The sequence below is a fragment of the Ammospiza nelsoni genome, chromosome 6, assembly GCF_027579445.1.
Source record: "Ammospiza nelsoni isolate bAmmNel1 chromosome 6, bAmmNel1.pri, whole genome shotgun sequence".
Lineage (NCBI taxonomy): Eukaryota > Metazoa > Chordata > Aves > Passeriformes > Passerellidae > Ammospiza > Ammospiza nelsoni.
The window spans coordinates 42,360,523-42,379,380 of NC_080638.1; the positions used below are offsets into that span (position 1 = coordinate 42,360,523).

The window sequence follows — 18,858 nt, forward strand, 5'->3', positions numbered from 1 at the left end:
TGGGGTAAAGAGCTGAATGTAGGTACAAATTACTGTTTCAGGCAAAAATAACCCAGAAGGATGTGCAATAAAATAGCCTTACCTGCATCAATCCCAAACTTGTAATCCTTGATGTTGAAAAGAATGAGAATCAGGGGTACAACTGCCTTAATTTTGTAACTCCAGTCTTCTGTCCCTTTCTGTTCCTCCCTATCTAGTAATCTTTCCCTCTCTTATTATTGCTGTTGTTCCCAAAAGATCATTAAACTCATAAGCCTTTAATGGCTAAATACCAACCATTGCAGAGAAATAGCAAAGGATGAAAGGCTGGAGAAGAATTGAGGAAACTTGTAATATTAACCAACATTGCTGCCCAAAGGAGAGAATGCTGATGGATAAAAACCTAAAGCACAGTCTTGTCTTGGTCTAAACTTGTGTGTTTACATCCGGAATCACTGAGGTCAGAGCACACTCCTCTGAGGGCAGTTATGAGCACATAAAGGCTAAGAACACTGTTAGTGATAAACAGCAGTGGGTTTATGAAACAGGAGTACAGCAGACAATAACCTGTCTTGATGCAATTAGATAATTAGTGGGCAAAAGGAATGCAGTGAATGGACTGACTCTGGACCATGCATGGGCTTTTGACACAAAGCTGTGCAAAATCTTATTAGGGAAATTAGATCAAATTGGTTTTTATACAAATCCTGTGAAATGAATAATGGATTAAATGACAGAGTATAAACAGAAGGGTTGGAGATATTCTTTATCCTTCTGCAAAGATGATGTTCTAAAGGACAATGCTTTGACTGTAAATACTCATTGGTGACCTGGAAGGAACGTAAAAGTGATCACTCTCAAATTTGCAGATAACAGAACCAAAAAATACTAAAAAAAGCAGTGTAGGAAAAAATAAGAGCTAGGCTGAAAAATGATCATTGTGAACGGGCTTTGTTAAAACAAGTGATAATTAGCACTGTGTAATTCAAAGATGGTACTGGGTCTGCTTTGGAACAAGGAGAATCTCCAAATTTCATGTTGTGCAAAGCACGGTGGCCAAAGCAGGTTGTGTTCAGAGAGGTCCCAGTGAGACAGGCTATCAAATTGTGTGAGCTGATGTGCATCCTGATGTCTGGCAAAGCTACTGCTCCGTTGGTCCATATGTCTTCCTGGCTGTGTGCTTTCCAGAGTGACTCTCCCCTGTAGTGCTGCAGCATTGCACTGTGCAGTTCAGGGCACCTTGCTGCAACAGAGACCCAGGGAAGTTGGAACAAATCCAGAGGAGGACCACAAAGATGCTAAAGGGATTAGAAGGAATGACCTATGATGAGGAAAGGTGAAAAGAACGAAATGTTTAGAACCTCTAAGCCTGTTACATGGGCACAGAAATAGTAACGGAGTTTCCTGTGCCAGCACGGAGGAGAGTTGGATCAAGTCTCTCTCCTTTTACATTCCTATTAAGGTAACTGGAGCCAAGCAAAATGGCTGTTCATCACTTTGAACTCTTTGCAAAAAACATTTAGCTGTTCTTCTTGAAGTTCAAGATGTTGTGTCTCATTGCCAGGGGACACTGACTGTTTAAAAATCAGCACGGGATCTCCATGAGACTTGCAGAAAGTCAGAAGCCAGAAAAGAAAAGTACATGCTCTGGAATGGCTGGAGTCACCTTAGCTGTAATCTTTGATCTATCTTCGTGTTAAGGGCTTTAGCTCTCAAGCGTGCATTCACATCCAACCAGAACTTGCTATGTACTGCTGCCTGCTGGAAGGGAACAGGAGGGTCCTCAGTTGAAAGGATGTAGGGGCTTGTTTCTTGATTCACCCTCAAACACTCACTGTTCGCATGCCTTGGGGGAAGAAGGCTCCTTGTTTCCCCAAGTTCTTTTTTTCTTTTTCTTTTTTTCTTTTTCTTCTTCTCCTTTTTCTTTTTCTTCTTCTTCTTTTTCTAAAATTTATATCATTTCATTTTGTTTTGTTTTTATTTTTGTTTTCTCTCCACTGAAGGAAAGTACTTTGGTAAGCGCTCTTGAGGTCATCTGTGAATGTTGGGCTATTTAAGTAACAGAAGTTGGGATTTGGGCTCCACTGATGGAATCTGCCAGTACAGCTCATCTCCCTATCATTCCTGTTTCATAGTGCTTTCCTCTGTCTGTCTTGAAAATTACAACTCCAGCTCCTCTTACTGTGGAGTTCCACAGTGCAGAACAGTCTTTTATGGTTATTTTGCCTTCCATTTTAACCTTTGTCTCATGTTGCTGTGTCCAGTGATCTTCATTTCTTTACCACAGATGCACTTCTCAGGTAGGGAGAGGTTCCAGAGCCCGCACAACAGGTTTCAGCTTTGCTGTGAGATGCTAAGATCTCAGCTAGCAAAGTTTCATCTTCCTTCACATGGTCAGCTGTCGTTGGACCAAATCTGCAATATGTCTAGGTGCCCTGTGGGAATAGAGATGGATGCACCTGCAGTGATTTCTGTAACTGCTCCATGACCTCTAGTTCATTGTGGCCCTCTGGGCAAAGCATGGGCATTTATCAACTCATCACACAGTCTCTGAGAGGGCCCAAACCCTGGATTCCTCTCAAGTAACACCAGGCAAAGCAGCTGAGGAACGTGAGATGCCTGCCCATATTCTCAAGGTCAACAGTCTTGCCAAAAAACAAACTTGGCTGATCGATCCCAGAGATAGGAGATGAGGTCAAACTTTGAGGATGAAACAGAGAAGGGAAAATTAGGAGATACTTAGGTCAAATGAGATCATAAGGATGCAGGACTGTGAATTTACTGCATATCAAACATCTATACTCCTATCATCAGACTCACAGATGTGATACATAAAAGTGTGCACTCCAGCTTTGCTGATTCACAGAATGTTTTGTCCTGTCCCCTGATGGATTTGAATCCTTGGCAGAAGGAGTTGCCACAAATACCAGGTAGATGGGCTGAAATAGAAATTACCCACATGACCATGGTGTGGAAACTTTAAACAAGCAGAGGTTCCAAGAAGCAAAGTCAGGCATCTCAGGTCAGTCAGAATTCTTTGCCATGTCATCAGGAAAATGCATGTTTAGTTTTTCTTAAAGCCTTTGACAAATTGTCTTGCTGAAGGGAAAATTTAACCTCTCAGGTTAATACTATTATCAATTAAAAGGTGTCAAAGACCCTACTCAGAAAAGAAAGAGAAGTCAATTTTCAGCATGATAAAGGTTAACATGCATTACCCACAAAGATCAGTATTGTGGTGTTTGATCCATGTGTTAATGATCTGGGAAGTGGGTGAACAATGAGACTGCAGATGAAATCAAATTACCAAGGAAGAGTAAAGAACTCCAGAGGATCCTAATAAAGCTGGGTGTGTGGCCTGCACAGCATAGTAGCACATGAAATACACTGTTGACTACTGCAAAACATTGCACACCAGAAGGGTTAATTTGATTTTTTCATTCATCTTAATGGATTCTAAATTAACTGCAGCAACTCAGGAATAAGATGGAGTGTTGTACTAAGTAACTTCCTAATACTGTTTGTTGAAGAAATGGTAACAATTCAGGTTTTCATTTAAAGAGGGGAAAAAATCAAACAGTGCAAGGAGTTACATAATATGTAGATTGAAAATAACTTTGAAAATATTGTAATGTCACTAGGTAATGGCGTGCCTTTGCCTTGACTACTGTCCAGACCTTCAGCTGGAGAAGTGATGGAGCAGTGCCAGTTCCATGCTGCTGAGGAGCTGGCTCATTGAACTCTGTTCTGGACTGAACAGAAATAGCTAGACTAGAGGAAGCTCAGAGATGGATGATGAAGCAGATAAGAGATCTGCCAAATCTTCTGCATGGAGAGCAATCATATAGATAATGAAGATCTGAATGAGGAGAACATGGCAAAACTACATTTCCTGAGAAGGAGAGTCAGGAGATGTTCAGGGATCCTGACAGACTGTGAATATATTATAGGTAAATAAAACTGGGATTTGTTCATACACCACACAAGTAATCCCTGAAACTCATTGTTGTAAATATCATAACATTTAGCAGTCTTCCAAAAAAAGACTGAACACTTCTAAAAGGAATAAGACTATCTGTGACTAAAATAAATACAAAATGCTTGAAAAGTTGTTTCCTGAACTGAAATGGTGATGTTCTTTCCATAAATTTTAGAGTATAACCCCTCTTTAAAAAGTGGGAATTTGTGTGGCCATGCAAAAGCTCAATACTAGTAAATAGAAGAAAGATTAAGATTTAAGATAAAGCTGATGATTTTTTGAGCAGATGATTTTTTCTTCTGTTTTGAAGCTCCTCTTTTAGGGATGATAGTGCAGCAGGGCAGGGTAAAGGGTGAGATATGGTGAGAGAAGGAGTCAAACTTGAAAATAATCAAAGACATCTGTACTACAAATGAAAAAATGAAAATCCAGTCTGAGCAGGTCCTTTCTGCAGAGCATGCTACTGAACCTTTTGCATAAAGCTAGGACAGCGCTTTCTCTACCAAACACCTTTTTCAGCTGCTCTGCCACAGGGAAGCTTGTGTCTTTCTGCTGTCTCAGGGTAGATGGTGCTCTGGGTAGACTGTGCTTCATCAGCACTCATGCTCCTTCCCAGCACTGCAGCCTGTGAAGAGCCTGAAATTATGATCTACACAAAGAGCTTTGTCTTTACTGTAGTGTGAGTCTGTGGGGAGCAGGTGGGCTGGTCTTAGTCAGTTGTACTGATATTCCTCAAGAAGAGCCTACATGGGGTTGAACTGCCCGAGCCAACTGGAGTTGGACTGAGGTGGCAAAAGGAGGGCTCTCTTTTGAGTAAACCTGGAATGGGGTTTGGCCAGGTGGTTGCTGAGTGCTTTGCTCTCTCCCCGCAGGCTGCTCGGCAGAATGGCCACGGAGGAGCGGCACCTCTCCTCCAGCTGTGGGTCCTTCATCAAGACCGAGCCCTCAAGCCCATCTTCCGGCATTGACGCCATCAGCCACCACAGCCCAAGCGGCTCCTCCGACGCCAGCGGTGGCTACGGGATGGCCATGGGGGGCCACCCCAATGGCCTGGACTCGCCACCCATGTTCAATGGCACGGGCATCGGCGGCGCGTCCTGCCGCAAGCGCTACGACGACTGCGCCAGCGCCATCATGGAGGACTCGCCCACCAAGTGCGAGTACATGCTCAACGCCATCCCCAAGCGGCTGTGCCTGGTGTGCGGGGACATCGCCTCGGGGTACCACTACGGCGTGGCTTCCTGCGAGGCGTGTAAAGCCTTCTTCAAGAGGACTATTCAAGGTATGGTGGGAACTGAGGCATTCACTCCATAGAAATAAAGGGACATGGCCCCAGACCTTGCTGAGACTGCAGTGTCATATAAAAGGGGGAAAGGGAGAATGAATGTAATGCACCTAACTTTCCATCCTTTTGTATGCTTCCTCTCACCTCCTGCTCAGTTCTGGTTCTTCCAAATCAACATGGACATGGAGTTAGACTATGTGATGGTAGGAACCTTTGCTAAATTCCATGCCTGACTGGCTACCAGATCTGGGTATCTGGACTAGAGGATCTTCCTGCCTCTGCTAGTAGCACTGATACTATGAGAATGTGGCAGCTAGTGGAGTAAGGCCTGGACAGGAAGAGCTTTGCCTTCTAGTGGTGTTTTAAGGCCCATTTGAAGAGTAGATGCTTCTGCCAAGAGATGGAATTTATGTAGTCATATCTGTACCTTGAGGTGAAAGCTCCAGCATTACAAAAGTAGAGAAATTCTACTGTCCTACTAGTCCTGATATGTAGCAATGAACTCCGTACAAACCTCAGCACAAATCTGGACAGAGAACTTTTGTGATTGTCAGTCTTTTTCTCCTTTTCCAGTTTCACCAACCTTTTTCATTAAGATGCATATTCTTTGAAGATTAAAAAAACTAGGCACTGAAGAAGATGAAGTTTTTGTCAGCCTCACTTAGGATGAGCAATTCCTCAGGTGATTTTGAAAACCTCAATGCACGCATGTGTAGATGAATTGCAGTTAGTTGCTCCTTCATGTATAATTCACATATGAGGAGCATGGCTGTGTCCTGACTGCCAAAAGTGTGCTTGCAGATGTGCACGTGTGCAGCTACAATATAATCAAAAGCAGGAGTGCATCCAAACATCTTCCAATATACGTGGATGCTTGGGTATACTTATATACACATGGCCCATGTGAGCAAACATGCCTGGATGTACAGATTTCCTCCTTTATTTCCTCCACTAACTGGAAAAAGGACAGGATCATTCACCTGCCAGTGGGAAGTGTATTGGGTTTGCCCAAATATGGAATGCTGACTGAAGGCAGCTCTACAGTTAGCAGGCAGCTGTGCATGTACTTGGCTGCTGGCTGGGGTTAGTCCACCACATCAATACTTCCTTGCCCTCTGTGAAATGAAAGAAATGCGCATGTGGAGAGACCATTCACTTTGTTAATTGAATGGAACTGATTACACTATGTTGCTGGGGATGTTCAGCTCTAGAGCAGTACAAGGTGCATTTTATCCCAGGTCTCTGCAAAAGTCACTGTATCTATCTTGTTTTCATAGATTTCAGATATCTCTCCTTAATGTGGAAATCTAGCTGTGGAAATAATTACTCTGCCTCACTCATACTTCCTTCTTTATTACACCATGGCCATGTCTAGGGCATTGGCCTGTTCCCTGGAAGGGTTTCTGTGATTTGTCATTGCTGAATCTCTGTGATTGGATGTGAACTTTTACTTGCATTTCTGTCAGCACTGACTCCATCCCTTCTCCAGCCCTTGGACCCTTCCTAGTGTTTCTTTTAGGCACATTCAGGTGCTCAAGCAGGGACAGGGTAGCACTCTGAAGCAAAGTCCTGGTGTCTTCTAATGCAGGGAAAGACCAGATAATTAACCCTTCATGGAAGTGATACTGGAGGACCTCTGTGGCAGAGCAGAAGAGATCTTGAGAAGAAGAAAAAGACATAGGAACTTTCTGAAAACTCTTCAAAAGTAAATAATGCATGGTAGCAGCGCATGGAGCCTGTATCAGCCAGGTGATATGCCAGCTGACTGAATCCCAACAGGGGAGAGTGCTTCCCTCCATCTTCCTTTCCCTAGCAGAGCCATATTCTTTCTCCCTGTGGTTCCCTAATTGATTGCCTGTTAACATGTAGCAGACGGGGGGATAAAGGAGTAAGTGGAAACTTCTCTCACCCTGTCATCAGCCTGGGCTGGCAACTGAGGTACCAAAATGCTTTTATTCCTCAGAGAGATTCAAGTGTGCTGTGCCTGAGGGTAAGCAATTTCAGCTATGGAGCTGAAGGCTGAGCCCAGGGAAGTGGGCAGCAAACAGGTCTGCAGAGTTTGGTAGAGTCAAGAAAATGCACTGTTCCCAGGGCTCTGCTGCTGTGGGAGTGATATCCAAGTATAGCCCTGGGTGTGCAGAGGAAAGGATTTAAGGATCAAAGGAAAGAGGAGGCAAGTGGCAAGAGCATTTCCAAAAGGTGTTTATCCTGCAACTTTATTGTATTCAGTAGCTGTTTGAAGCATCTAACAGACAAAGTGAAACATCTTCATCCAGCACTGATGTAGGCTTTGCAGAAAGGATGCAGATGTGTATGTTGTATAACTGCTTTCCCAGTATCCTAGTACCAAAATCTTGCCATGATTCAGTATATGGGAGTGGCATTAACTCAATGGTTTGAGCACTGAGGTGGAGCAATGACCCCAGGACTTCCCAGATGCTCAAGAGATGGAATAGGTAAATTCATCATCAGGCTTTTGTGGTCTTGGACAAGCCACTTCACTTCTCGGTGCTTGAGTATTGACAGGTGAAAAACTAATGAATACTATGACAGTACTTACTCTGCTGGCCTTACATGTGCATGCTGCCATAAAATGGGTCTAAATCTGTGCTGAATTACTAAACTACTGCTGCCCTATCTAGATACCCCTGATCATGAAGCAGAGCTTCACATCAAGTCCCACTGCCCTCTCCCCCCACTACAAGTTACCCCATGCCTATTACAGTTTTTTAAGCCGCATTAACTCACATAAAACCTGCATATCTTGAGGCAAGAGTATCTTGCAACAGCCTTTTGACTCCCTCTGCTGCTCTAGCAGCAGCAGGGAGAAGTGACATCCAAGCTGCGGACCTTCTTTAAGCATGATGGCTTTTTTGCAGCTGACTTTCACTTGGCCAGGTGAGGCCAGGTTGTCATGGACAGCACAAGGGCTGCTGCTTTTCAAATGATGGGGAGAAGATAGAGTGAGAGCCAGCACGGACATGGCTGAATATCTCTGAGGTCACTAACATTGCTGTGTGGGAGTTTTCTGTCAGTAGGATTTTTCCAAAGAAAAGCGGAATTTTTATCAAGTCAGATTTCCTCAAGAAAAATTTTGATGATAGGAGGAAAAAAAGAAGGCAGGAGAATCCAAACCATTGATTACCTTCTAGCTGAAATGGAGTGTTTGGTTTTCCTGAGCTAGGACAGGAAGACAGGATCACCCAACATACCCTTAACCTATCCCACCTCTGTCCTTTCTTGTGTTGTGTTACATTGCCCAAGGATCAAGGCCTGGAAACCGGTGTGGCATTTCCACTTTGCAGTGTTGGCAATGCTTGAGACAGAAAAATGAAAACCTGAGGTGAGATGAGAGAACACATCCCTGGGCTGCAGGTCTTTCTCTCTGAACATGATATTTTGAACCCCAGGATTGTAATTCCCGTGCTTTGAAGCAGTCAGAAATCCTAAACTGACCTGAAGCATTTTCAGTCTCAGCTAGGCTGACAAAATTTTAATCCTGTTTCTCTATCATTGTACTGTTTCACAGAATTATATTCTAGTAGCAGTTTGCATTTACCTCACCTGACTGTGAATGTTGTGGGATGTGCAATCTAGTGCAGATAGGAGAGAATCTGATTTCAGACACATTTAAGTGTGCTGCCATTGGTGCTCAACAGAAGTCTGATTTGAAACGAAAGATTTCATACTAGTTGAATGTAAAGGAATGGGTTTGTTACATAAAACATAGTTTTGGATGTTTATAAATAAAAGCTTTTTTAATTTCTGTTTCATGGAAATCCTAACAAATCCTTTCATCCAAATTTAGACAAAGGCAAATACTGGATTTTTTACAGGATAGAAATTCTCAATCAAAGTCTATTCCTTCTCTTAATAGTTTGCTCAGTAAGGAGAGCATTATGTATCAGTCAAATATATTGTCATTCTCTTTTGTTCATAAACTGTTACAACTAGTAGGTAGTTTTGCCTACTTTGAATATTATCTAATAATAGTGCTGTGTTATGATATGAGTCCTTTATTATTCAATATACTCATGACTATGAGTACCTAGCATCTATTTTTCATCTTCAAATTGTGAAAATAAAGGCTATTTCTAAAATGACTCATTATTATAAAATAAAAACTTAAAGCTCAGCAAAACATTGGAGATTCAAAGAGACATATTTACCATCAACTTCTGGATAGGAAAATAGTGTTAGGCAAAGTGCCTGCATTTGAGAATTTGCAGCTTGAGTCTTGCAGCTTCAAGCTGAGTATAGCAACAGAACTGCTGTGTTGGGATTCCCTTACACCAATAAGGGGCTTAAAAGGTGGATAATGCAGCTCAGAAGACTTGTGGGGATTTATAACAGGCTTGCGATAAAGTCTTGTAGGGCTTTCTGGTTCTTGTTGTGGTGCTTGGAGTGGCTCCTAAGAACAGGTGTGGTTGACAGAAGTTTTCCTGAGCAGGAGAGTGTTACAATCCACACTCACAAAGGAGGTTTTGTGTCCCTACAGTAGCAGCCACATCAGCTGGGAACTGTCCTGTCCATCTGTCCTTCTCAGAAATGTGCCTGCTACTTTTCAGGTGGGAGTTCACAGCTTTCCAAAAACTTCTAAAGCTTACCCAGGGAAAGTGCAGTATTTCATGATCTGGCACATGACTGCTGCTTACTGTTCACAGCTCAGTTGAATTTAAAAAACCATCTTCAGTGCAACCTTAGTACCATTAACCTAGTGTTTTCTGTTTGCTTCAGTACATCTGCACAGCGAGCTCTGTGCAGAAGGATCTTTTCTGTGGAAGTTCTGTAAAATATTTCTGTGCCTGAAACCCTATAGACAAATTTGCTGCTGATAGGGAGCCCCAGAACCCCCATCCTGCATGCTTATGCAAGCAGGAGGCTGATTTGAGTGAGTTTTTGTGAAATGTCTAAGCCTTCTTTGTGAGCAGGAGGCAGATGTGCCACCCTGAGGAGGCAAACAGTGCTGGTGTTACACCTATATGTATCCTGTTTTCCTTGTAGCATCATTTGAATCCTTTTCTTTGAAAGCTGAGGCTTAAAAAATAACCCTTCTTACCTCATGCATATCACTGAGAGATATTCCTCTGATTTTCACAAAGTACCTCTCCTCACACCAAGGCTTGAGCTGTGATGCCTCAGCTAGAAGAACTAATTGAAGTGAAAAGCAATGAAGAAGAAGCAAGAAAAAGCAAGATGGGCTTTTTTCAGCAATCAGAAGCTGAAAATTATTTAAGGACTTTATTGGCTATTTTTATCCAGTCTTTCCTGAGTTTCCTTGCAGAAAGGCTTTCTAGAAAGGTAGAACCAGTAAGCAGGGAGTAGCTTGTGTCCCCAGTGCTGTACTGATTTCAAGCTCTGCTCTCCTGAGAACCCTATCCCTAATTTAAGCAGGAGATGGGTGGGATTTTTCTGTGCTCCCCAAGCTCAGGGAGGCATTCTTGTCTTCCCAGTCCATCCTGTTCCAGAGAGGTAGGGTGAATATAGGGTCTCTTGAAGTTTTGGTGTACAGTTTTCGAGTGCTACTAATTATATGTGCACTAGAAAATATGTTCCAAATTGTTTAACAGTCAGAGGTCTAATTTTGCAGACAATAGGGTAGTTTTGCAGTTCTCCAGCATGAAGAAGCATGATCTATCACTTTAATAGTCCTTTGCTGTTTTGTAGCATCTCTCATCTAAGGGCTTTAAACAGTTACACCTTATTGAATAAAGACTCACAATCTCTCCAGAAGGTAGGTTTGGTGTTCATTTCATTTTGCAGATGAGTCAACTAGGACATGGTGAGGAAGTGATTTGACCTACAAGGTGATATGTGAGGGCTTAGAAGAAATCCAAACTCTGATCTGTTCACCTACCACTTGATTTTTGAAGCCATTTTCAAGGTAAATCTTGTGCCATGGCTTTGCTGAGGTTCTACCATTTTTTAAGATCAAATGTAAATATTTTCTAAGTAAAGGAAATCTCTCTAATAAGCAACAGCTCAAAGCAAGGCCTTGTCTATTGAATTATCCCCTTTCCCTCCCCCCCTTTCTTCTGGGGCACATAATCTACAGTTCATGACACACAGAGACTTGACTCACGTTTTGCAGTTGCATACAGAGTTGTCCATGTCTGTGTGCACCTTTGTGTGCTGACACTCTTCTGCAGGACTTTGCAGCATCCCCAGCTGCTGCAGTGAAGGGAGACTCTCTCTGAGGCCCCTGTGCTGGCAGCTGGGCTGGTGATGTGACTGCCAGCCACTGGGAGGCTGTTGGAATTTCGATGAGTTAATCTCATCACTTTATCACAGGGCACTTACAGAAATTACAGGGAGCTGTGAGCAACTCACTGTGCTGGCAGCTAGCCCCAGGACCCATAAAAGAAATTGAGACACAAAAAAAAAAATAAAAATCCGAGAACTCTGGTAAACTTTGGAAATGAGAGGGTTTTTTCTGATCGAGTTCTGCTTGGGTAATGCTGATTGCGCCTTCCCTAGTGATGCCCCTGCTTTCTGCAGTAATGGCAGGCATTGCCCCCAGCTGTGGCTCTCAATCTCTGCAGTGCACAGCCTCTTTTGGGGCCTGATATAAAGCTCCCAGTGCTTAGGCTCCTCTGAGGCTTCTTTAGCAATCACGATCCCAGCACAGACGTGTGTTTGGGAGCTGCTTGTTCGAGCTGCACAGGGAGTGTGTACATGGTAACCAGTACCTACACATCTCTCACACACTCCCATTTAGTTGTGGTGTAGGATTTGTAGACTCTTCCAGTCTGTGCTTGCCAAAGGATCCAGGGAACAGAGGCATGGAGAAGCCTGGGGATCTGCTTGACGCTATGGAGGGACCTTGAGCTTCCAGATGAGAGCTGTCACTGTCTCCCACTGCTATAAAGGCTCAGTGTCCCTACTGTAGTGTCAGTGTGTTAGGGGGGCAAATTTTTGGCTTTTGGACCACAAAACATGAAATCTAGCATCTCTCCAGAGCTCTGATCACGTCTTTGGTGAGAAAGGTTGGCATTCAAACAAAGGCCAAAAAAAAGTGAGACTGTGTCTGAGATTTTTCCCAGGTTTGCTCCTGCTCTGTTCCTTCCTGTGTGGGGCACAGCAAGCATCTGATCATGAGATCAAGGCCACCCTACTCATGGGTCTGTAATGTGCTGGAGCTCTGTGTCTAGAACAAGAATTGGTTTATTACCTTGAGATCTAGCTTGAATCTCAATTTCCAGCTGAGAATGTTGATACGTGGCTGGCTATTTAAATTCAGATGCTGCACAATGACGAAATACAGCCTGAGTGGAAGCAACTTGTGCAGCACACTCTGTTCTTGCTGACAAACTGCATTTGGGGGCAGATGAGCAGTGGTGAGAGGAATGGGGTGGCTGGGCTGAAGCTTAGGGGGAAGTTGCAAGTCTTATGACCAAACAAGAAGTGAGAGGAAGAATCTTTATAGCTAGTAGGCTGACCACCTTTAGGCTTTGGTGGTTGTGTGCTCCTGGAGTTTCACTCAGCATGGGCCAAGAATAATGAGATGAATCAAATGGTGCTTTCTTTATTTTGATTCCGTGCTCTGTTTTTTCTCAGGAATCTAGGGGGCTTTCCAATAGCTTAGTGAACCCCAAGGTCTGTTTACCACCTCCAGAGATTGATATGTTTCATATTGTTGATCTTTATTTAGAGGAGGGAATGGTCTTGCCCAAAATACAAAAATCCATTACAAAAGTAGGAATAGAAATCAAGTCTTGTCCCAGTATTACTAAACTGTAAAGTGTACTTCTAATCTGATGCTATAGAAAGTCCATATTGTGTGTTCTCTCAGCTCTTACCTACACTTCTCCCTACACGTCTGATTGAACTCTCAAACCTCAGTTTCCTACTCTAAATCATTAAACCAGCTTTTCTATTGTTCCACTCATGTAGAGCTTAGATACCTTTTTCAGTCCTGCCTGATTTACCAGTAACTAGACTGCCTTAAATGTATTGTCATTGTCAATGCATCAGTGCCAAGTTTAGATTTCCAGTCCAGCTCCACAGCAAATATTGCCCAGCCCTCTTCAGAAACATCAGCTCAAAGTGAATGGCAGGATTCTGTTTGTTGTCTTCTAGTACTAAATAATTGTTGCCTTACACTGTGATCCAGCATAATTCCACTTACACCCTTTTATCAGATCCTTGCATCCATATTTTGGTTATATTTTGGCTTATAATAAAATGCGATGTGATTAGAAATAAATTTGGGATGCTTCTTTCTCTTTTTGTCTTATAGGCAGTGTTGAAGGGTGATCATAAATAAAAGGGAATGAGCAAAGTGGGAAGAGGGAAAGAATCCTATGCAGAGGATGAGAGCAGGCGCACAAGGACTAATAAAGTAAAAATGTAAAGATTGCACAGAGAACTCATGTTCATTTTGCAGGACATGTTACCCACCTTTCTCAATGCAGACCTATTGCTTCCCTGCTACCTGTAGTATGCCAGCTGGCAGGAGGAAACAAAGGAGAAAATGCTGTCCCTGAGCTCCCTGGTTGCCCAAGCAGGACAAGAAAGCGCAGGTGACATCTGTCCCACAGTCATGGAGCAAGACTGGCAGCAAGGGAAATTCTAGTAATGTCTGAACTGCTCCCAGTCTCTTCTCTGGACTTCAGGGAACAGCGCAGGTTTCAAGGGGTGCAGCATGAGATGACAACGTGCCTGGAGGACACGTGCCTGAAAGCCAGCACTGCAGTCATCCCCTTGGCTGGGTCAGCAGGGTAGAGTCCCAGAGGATGTGTGTGTAAGTGAATGAGCAAACATGCAACATTTACAGACTGATGGTGGTGGAAATATCTGGGCACTGCAGACTGTCCCTGCATCCATGGGGAGAACATGATTCCTGGGTGACCATGTCTGTGTTTGCTTTCAGGGAATATTGAGTACAGCTGCCCGGCCACCAATGAGTGTGAGATCACGAAACGGAGGCGCAAGTCCTGTCAGGCCTGTCGCTTCATGAAATGCCTCAAAGTGGGGATGCTAAAAGAAGGTAAGACAGAGACAGAATGAAAATTTTTCTCTGTCTCGACAGTGCCTGGGATTCCAGACATTACAGAATCTCCCAGGCTAACTACATGCTTGGCCTCTTTGTGTTTCTGAATGTATCTTTCTACAGGCTTTGTTAGAGAGTCAGGATGGGCAGTGACCAAGAAGGCAGTCCCGAGAGGACAGTGGTTCTAGTCAGTGCTCTCATGCTCTGTTATTAAACAACTGGAAACTGGTGGTGCCAGACCCTTTCCTTTCCCAAAGGAACCCTGGGCTGGAGGATGTTTCTCTTCTTGCACTCTAGTAATTTTTTTGGTGTTGAGGAGGAGAGGCTCTCATTGCTCTCATTGAGGTTGGCAGCTCTTCATAAGGGAAGGATGGAGTTAATGCATAGCTGTGGCACAGTGTGCAATGAAAGTCTGCCTGCATTACCACTCAGGAGACTTTCTGAAGATGGTTGGTAGCACAGGTTTGTCTGGGAGCTGTGGGTCCTCTGCCCTGCATACTCAGTCTGTGTTTTGCTCAGCCTATTGATCTGTTCAGCACTCTTTGAGCAGTGTTCAGCTTCTCTCCTGTGCTGTTTTTCCTCCCACACCCCCCTTTTCAATCCTTGTCCATTCAAGAGGAACCACAGGGAATTCAGTGGCAATTAAACACATTCTTATGGATTGACTTTAAAGGTTTGTTTCCCTTGGGTCCCTCTGGGAAAGGCAGTGAGGGGAGGAGGGGAAGGAAGGAGAAGCACTGCACATAGCCCTCTGCATCACTCTGCCAGCAGAGCGAGATCCCCTCAGCTTAACTACAAGAAACAGCTGCTGGCTGTGGTTATGCATGAGTCCTGTATGCTGGAGCCAAGATGCCAGCATACAGCTTTCTTCCAGGTCATAACATCACAGCAGCTGGTAGTAAATTGTACAATGTCAGTTGAGTGTGTATTGCTTCTCACTAGAGCTCTCTCATTTTTTGAGAGGCAGGTTGATGGCAGCCAGTGTTGTTAAGAATGTGGATTAGACATTAAACCCATTTTGTTCTTTGATGGATATGTAGTTTCTGTGGTTAAATATCTTTCTTCTAGAGCATACCAGTTACCACAGGAGGAGATGCAAGCTTCTGCAGTTCAGCCCTTCCTGACCTAGGTGTAGAGGTGGTAGACTCAGAGCATCTTGATCTCCTACTGGGAGGGAGGCACCTACTTTGTAGTTAAAGACCACTGGAAACCTGCTTCTCTTCATGTGGTAGTTCAGGGAGGGGATGTATCCCACTATCCACTAAAGCCAATATACACTGGTGACACTGGCTTTAGTGGCAGTGCAGGTTGTTATTGCACTGTAGCCTATTCGTATGAATCCCACAAAACAACCTTAAACACCTATAGTGGCTCCAGGCATTCTGCAGAGTAGCTGCACAGGTTCAGGCTTGCTGGCTGCCAGTGTCTGTGCTGTCCTGCTTCTGAGCAGTTGAGCCTCTTGGAGCTGGCAGCTGGGGGAGCAGTCACAGGAGGCAGTGCTGGTGTGCTGGCTGTGTGCTCAGGGCATCTCTGCTTCCACTTCTGGGAGTTCAGCACTGTTCAGAGCAAGGTCCTGTGGAGGGTTTATGTCTTGGCCTCCAAGTTTTGTGAAAACAGTTAACTCCTTCCAGCCCAGAGTTAGTCTGGAAAGCAGTGTAAATTCACTCACACTGTGCTGTGCCTGAACTCCCAAACCCTGTGGGATACTACCCGTGGCAAACTGAAATTTGACTCTATGGCTGCTTTTGTGCTGAAGTGTATTTAGTTATTCATATAGGGATTGATCAGGCATCATTAAAGTCACTGGGGAAGGGTGGTTTGCTATTGATGTTAGTGTATCTATGATCCTGCCCATAATATTTAGAGCTGTGGAAAATACATCATAAAGATTTATTGATAGCAATGGGATACAAGAGCACATGATAATATCAAGAAGAGCAGAGGAGCACATGATAATGTCAAGAAGAGCAGAGGAGACTACCCTAGCAATCTGCAAATAGGGGTCCTGTGTCCTAACAGAGAGTGGTCAAGTGATGTTGGGCAGGCATCTTTTTTTCTTTCTTTTGCTCAGTATCCCAAGCTGAGAAATAAGGGTCATACTGCTTTGCTTTGCAAAATAATTGTGAGGACCAATTAGTTAATTTTATGTGAAGCTTGGTGGAAGCACAAAGTATTAGTATACAGAATTCAATCAATACACATCTTTAAAAGCCAAATCCAAGAAGGGAGAAAAATGGTGTCACACAATTTGGTCTCCACAGAGCCAAGAGTTTCTAGAAAGAACAAATCCATAATTGTTTGAATTGCTCAAAATGCAGAATTGACAAGGGATTTCATATTAGAAAAGGTTCAATGGTCTTTTCCATCTCTAATCTGTCATCCTGTTAGCTCATCCATCCCTTTTCTCTGCCAAGGCACGAGTGTTCCCAACTGTACCATTCTAGTTGTTTAACTGTTTTTAAGAATCCCTGATGTTTTGGTTTCTCCAGAGAGCCTATTCTGCAGTCTCCAAACTCTCATTAGGACAAGATGTCTCTTGATGGTTCTCTGTCCTGCTTGATTATCAAAAGTTTGGAGGAAAGCAGTCTTTTGGTTAAAGGCAAGATCTAGAAATCAGTTCTTCTCTTCAGTTTTCCCTTTGATGTCCTTGGGCAAGCCACTGGGCTTGTAACTCAGTGGGGATGTTTCTGGGTAAAGAAACTATGCTTTTGCTCAAGAAGAATGTGATATTCCATTAGTAATTAGTTAAGGGCTTCATGATTTCTCCTCATTTTCCTGATTATTGTTGCCATACATGATGCCATCTCCTGCCTGCTGGGCATGTGGCGTTACCTTGTTCTAGAAGCAGAAGGCAACAGTACTCAAAAATGGCAAAAAACAAATAACCATGACTTCAAGGTCTGCTTTGCACTTGAAATGCTCACCTTGATGCTGCAGGAGACTTGAATCCTCCTCTTGGAGACTGCATATAAGGGTCACCAGACATCTCTTCTCCCTGCGTAGGCTGCAGCTGGGCAGAAAGCTGTGAATGCAGCCCTTTAAGATCCAGGGAGACTGGCCCTGACATAGACGTGCAGGTTATTCAGGCAATGCCGAGTGAATGAGGATCAGGGCAGGAAGAGAGCCAATGGAGCAATCAATAGGTGTCTCAGATATCCAGGCCACTTTCTTTAAGAGAGCTCTGATCAATGTACTGCAACAAGGGAACTGTACGGACACCAGAGCTTTGCTGTCTCAGGTTCTCCTGGTGTGGTGCTGCAGAGCAGGCAAGACTCACTGGGGAAAGTGGCAAGCAGAAAGCTCTGCCCACGGAGCCCAGCTGGCTCAAATGTCTGAAGTGTTGGCCTGTCTGGCTGTCTGTCTCTCACTTTCCTCTTCCATCTGGAGTGTGCCCCAGGGAGCATTAATTAGCCTTGCAGGCTCTATAGGAACCTGCTGAATCTCAAGTCCAGCATTCCAGCAGATTCCAGTCCCGGTGTTCATGTAGGTGTGCACTGTCCCCAGAAAATCTGTGCTCTGCTGCTCTTTGCCTTGCTGCACCACCAGCCTGCAGGCAGTGGAGATGGGCATCTTCACAGCTTTGTCCAGTAGAATTGCATGTCCCTCTGCTCTGCAAAAATCAGGGAAACCAGTGATACTGCTCACCCCAAATGGGGAAGATTATGTCTGGTGTGGGGGGATGGCCAGTGCAGGGAAAGTGTGCCCTGCAACTTGCAGTGGAGAGGCATTGTGCAGAGCTGGGAATCCTGGGCTTTGTCCAGCCCATGGCCTCTCTTTGCTCCCGTTGCTGTCTCTCTTGGGCCTCCAATGACTAAGTGTAGTTCTTTAACTGTGGGCCCTACAGAGTAGATCTAGACCTTCCTGAATTTCTGGAATAATAGACTGAGAAATTTCAGCAGTTTGGCTGCTCAAAACTCTTTTAAAAACTCAGTATAACTTGTCAGTTTTAGGATGAATATACCCTTGCCATTCATGCTGTAGCCACCCATAACGTTTCTGTTGTACAGCAATTTCTTTGTCTTCAAGAGGCAGATGTAATTTCAGATGGCACAATGCTTGTGTATGTGGGCTTAGAGGTTTCATTTTGGGCATTGATTGGCTGGTTAAACATGACCTCACAACTTTGCCCTCCACACCTCTGCTGCCTCTCTGAACCTGGGGCACCCCAGGTCCTCCAGAATCTGTGGCGACTCCTCTTCTCTGACCTTGGTATCTGTGGGCCTGTTTCTTCTGTATTTTCTCGTGCCTCTGTCTCAGCTTCTACCCCTTGTTGAATTTGTTATCACGGAGGCACCACCAGCATTGCTGAGCTTTGGGCAGTGGTGGGCCCATTTTGGAGCTGTCTGGAGTGAACATAGGGGCAGTTTCTGATGTCTTCTCACAGAAACCACCCCTGCAGTCTCCTGCTGCAAAAACCTCTTCACATAAATGCAGTACTGCCCATGAAAGGGAAATTATCTGAGATCATCAGAAGAGGGATGGGAATAACAGGTGAATTGCAATGAATCAAGGCCTCTCATTATAGAACTCATCTTTGGCTGGAAATGAGGATCAGACATATCAAACCATGCCACACCAAAGAGAATAGACTGGCTGTTGTCTGGCTGTTTGGCCCTTTCTCTT

At 44.1% G+C, this 18,858-nt stretch overlaps 1 protein-coding gene across 3 annotated transcripts in view; it reads left to right on the forward strand.

The window, feature by feature from the left end:
- Positions 1 to 4,830: 4,830 nt before the first annotated feature.
- The window catches only part of ESRRB (estrogen related receptor beta), a 36,432-nt gene continuing 22,404 nt past the window's right edge, over positions 4,831 to 18,858 (forward strand). For 2 of the 3 annotated variants that reach the window (XM_059474101.1, XM_059474102.1), the window contains exons 1-2: positions 4,977 to 5,240; positions 14,116 to 14,232. In XM_059474101.1, coding sequence (XP_059330084.1) covers positions 4,982 to 5,240; positions 14,116 to 14,232 — 376 coding nt within the window. In that variant the 5' untranslated portion in view covers positions 4,977 to 4,981. Of the gene's footprint in view, positions 5,241 to 14,115; positions 14,233 to 18,858 lie in introns of all 3 variants that reach the window. The other variant, XM_059474100.1, reaches the window with a different exon arrangement.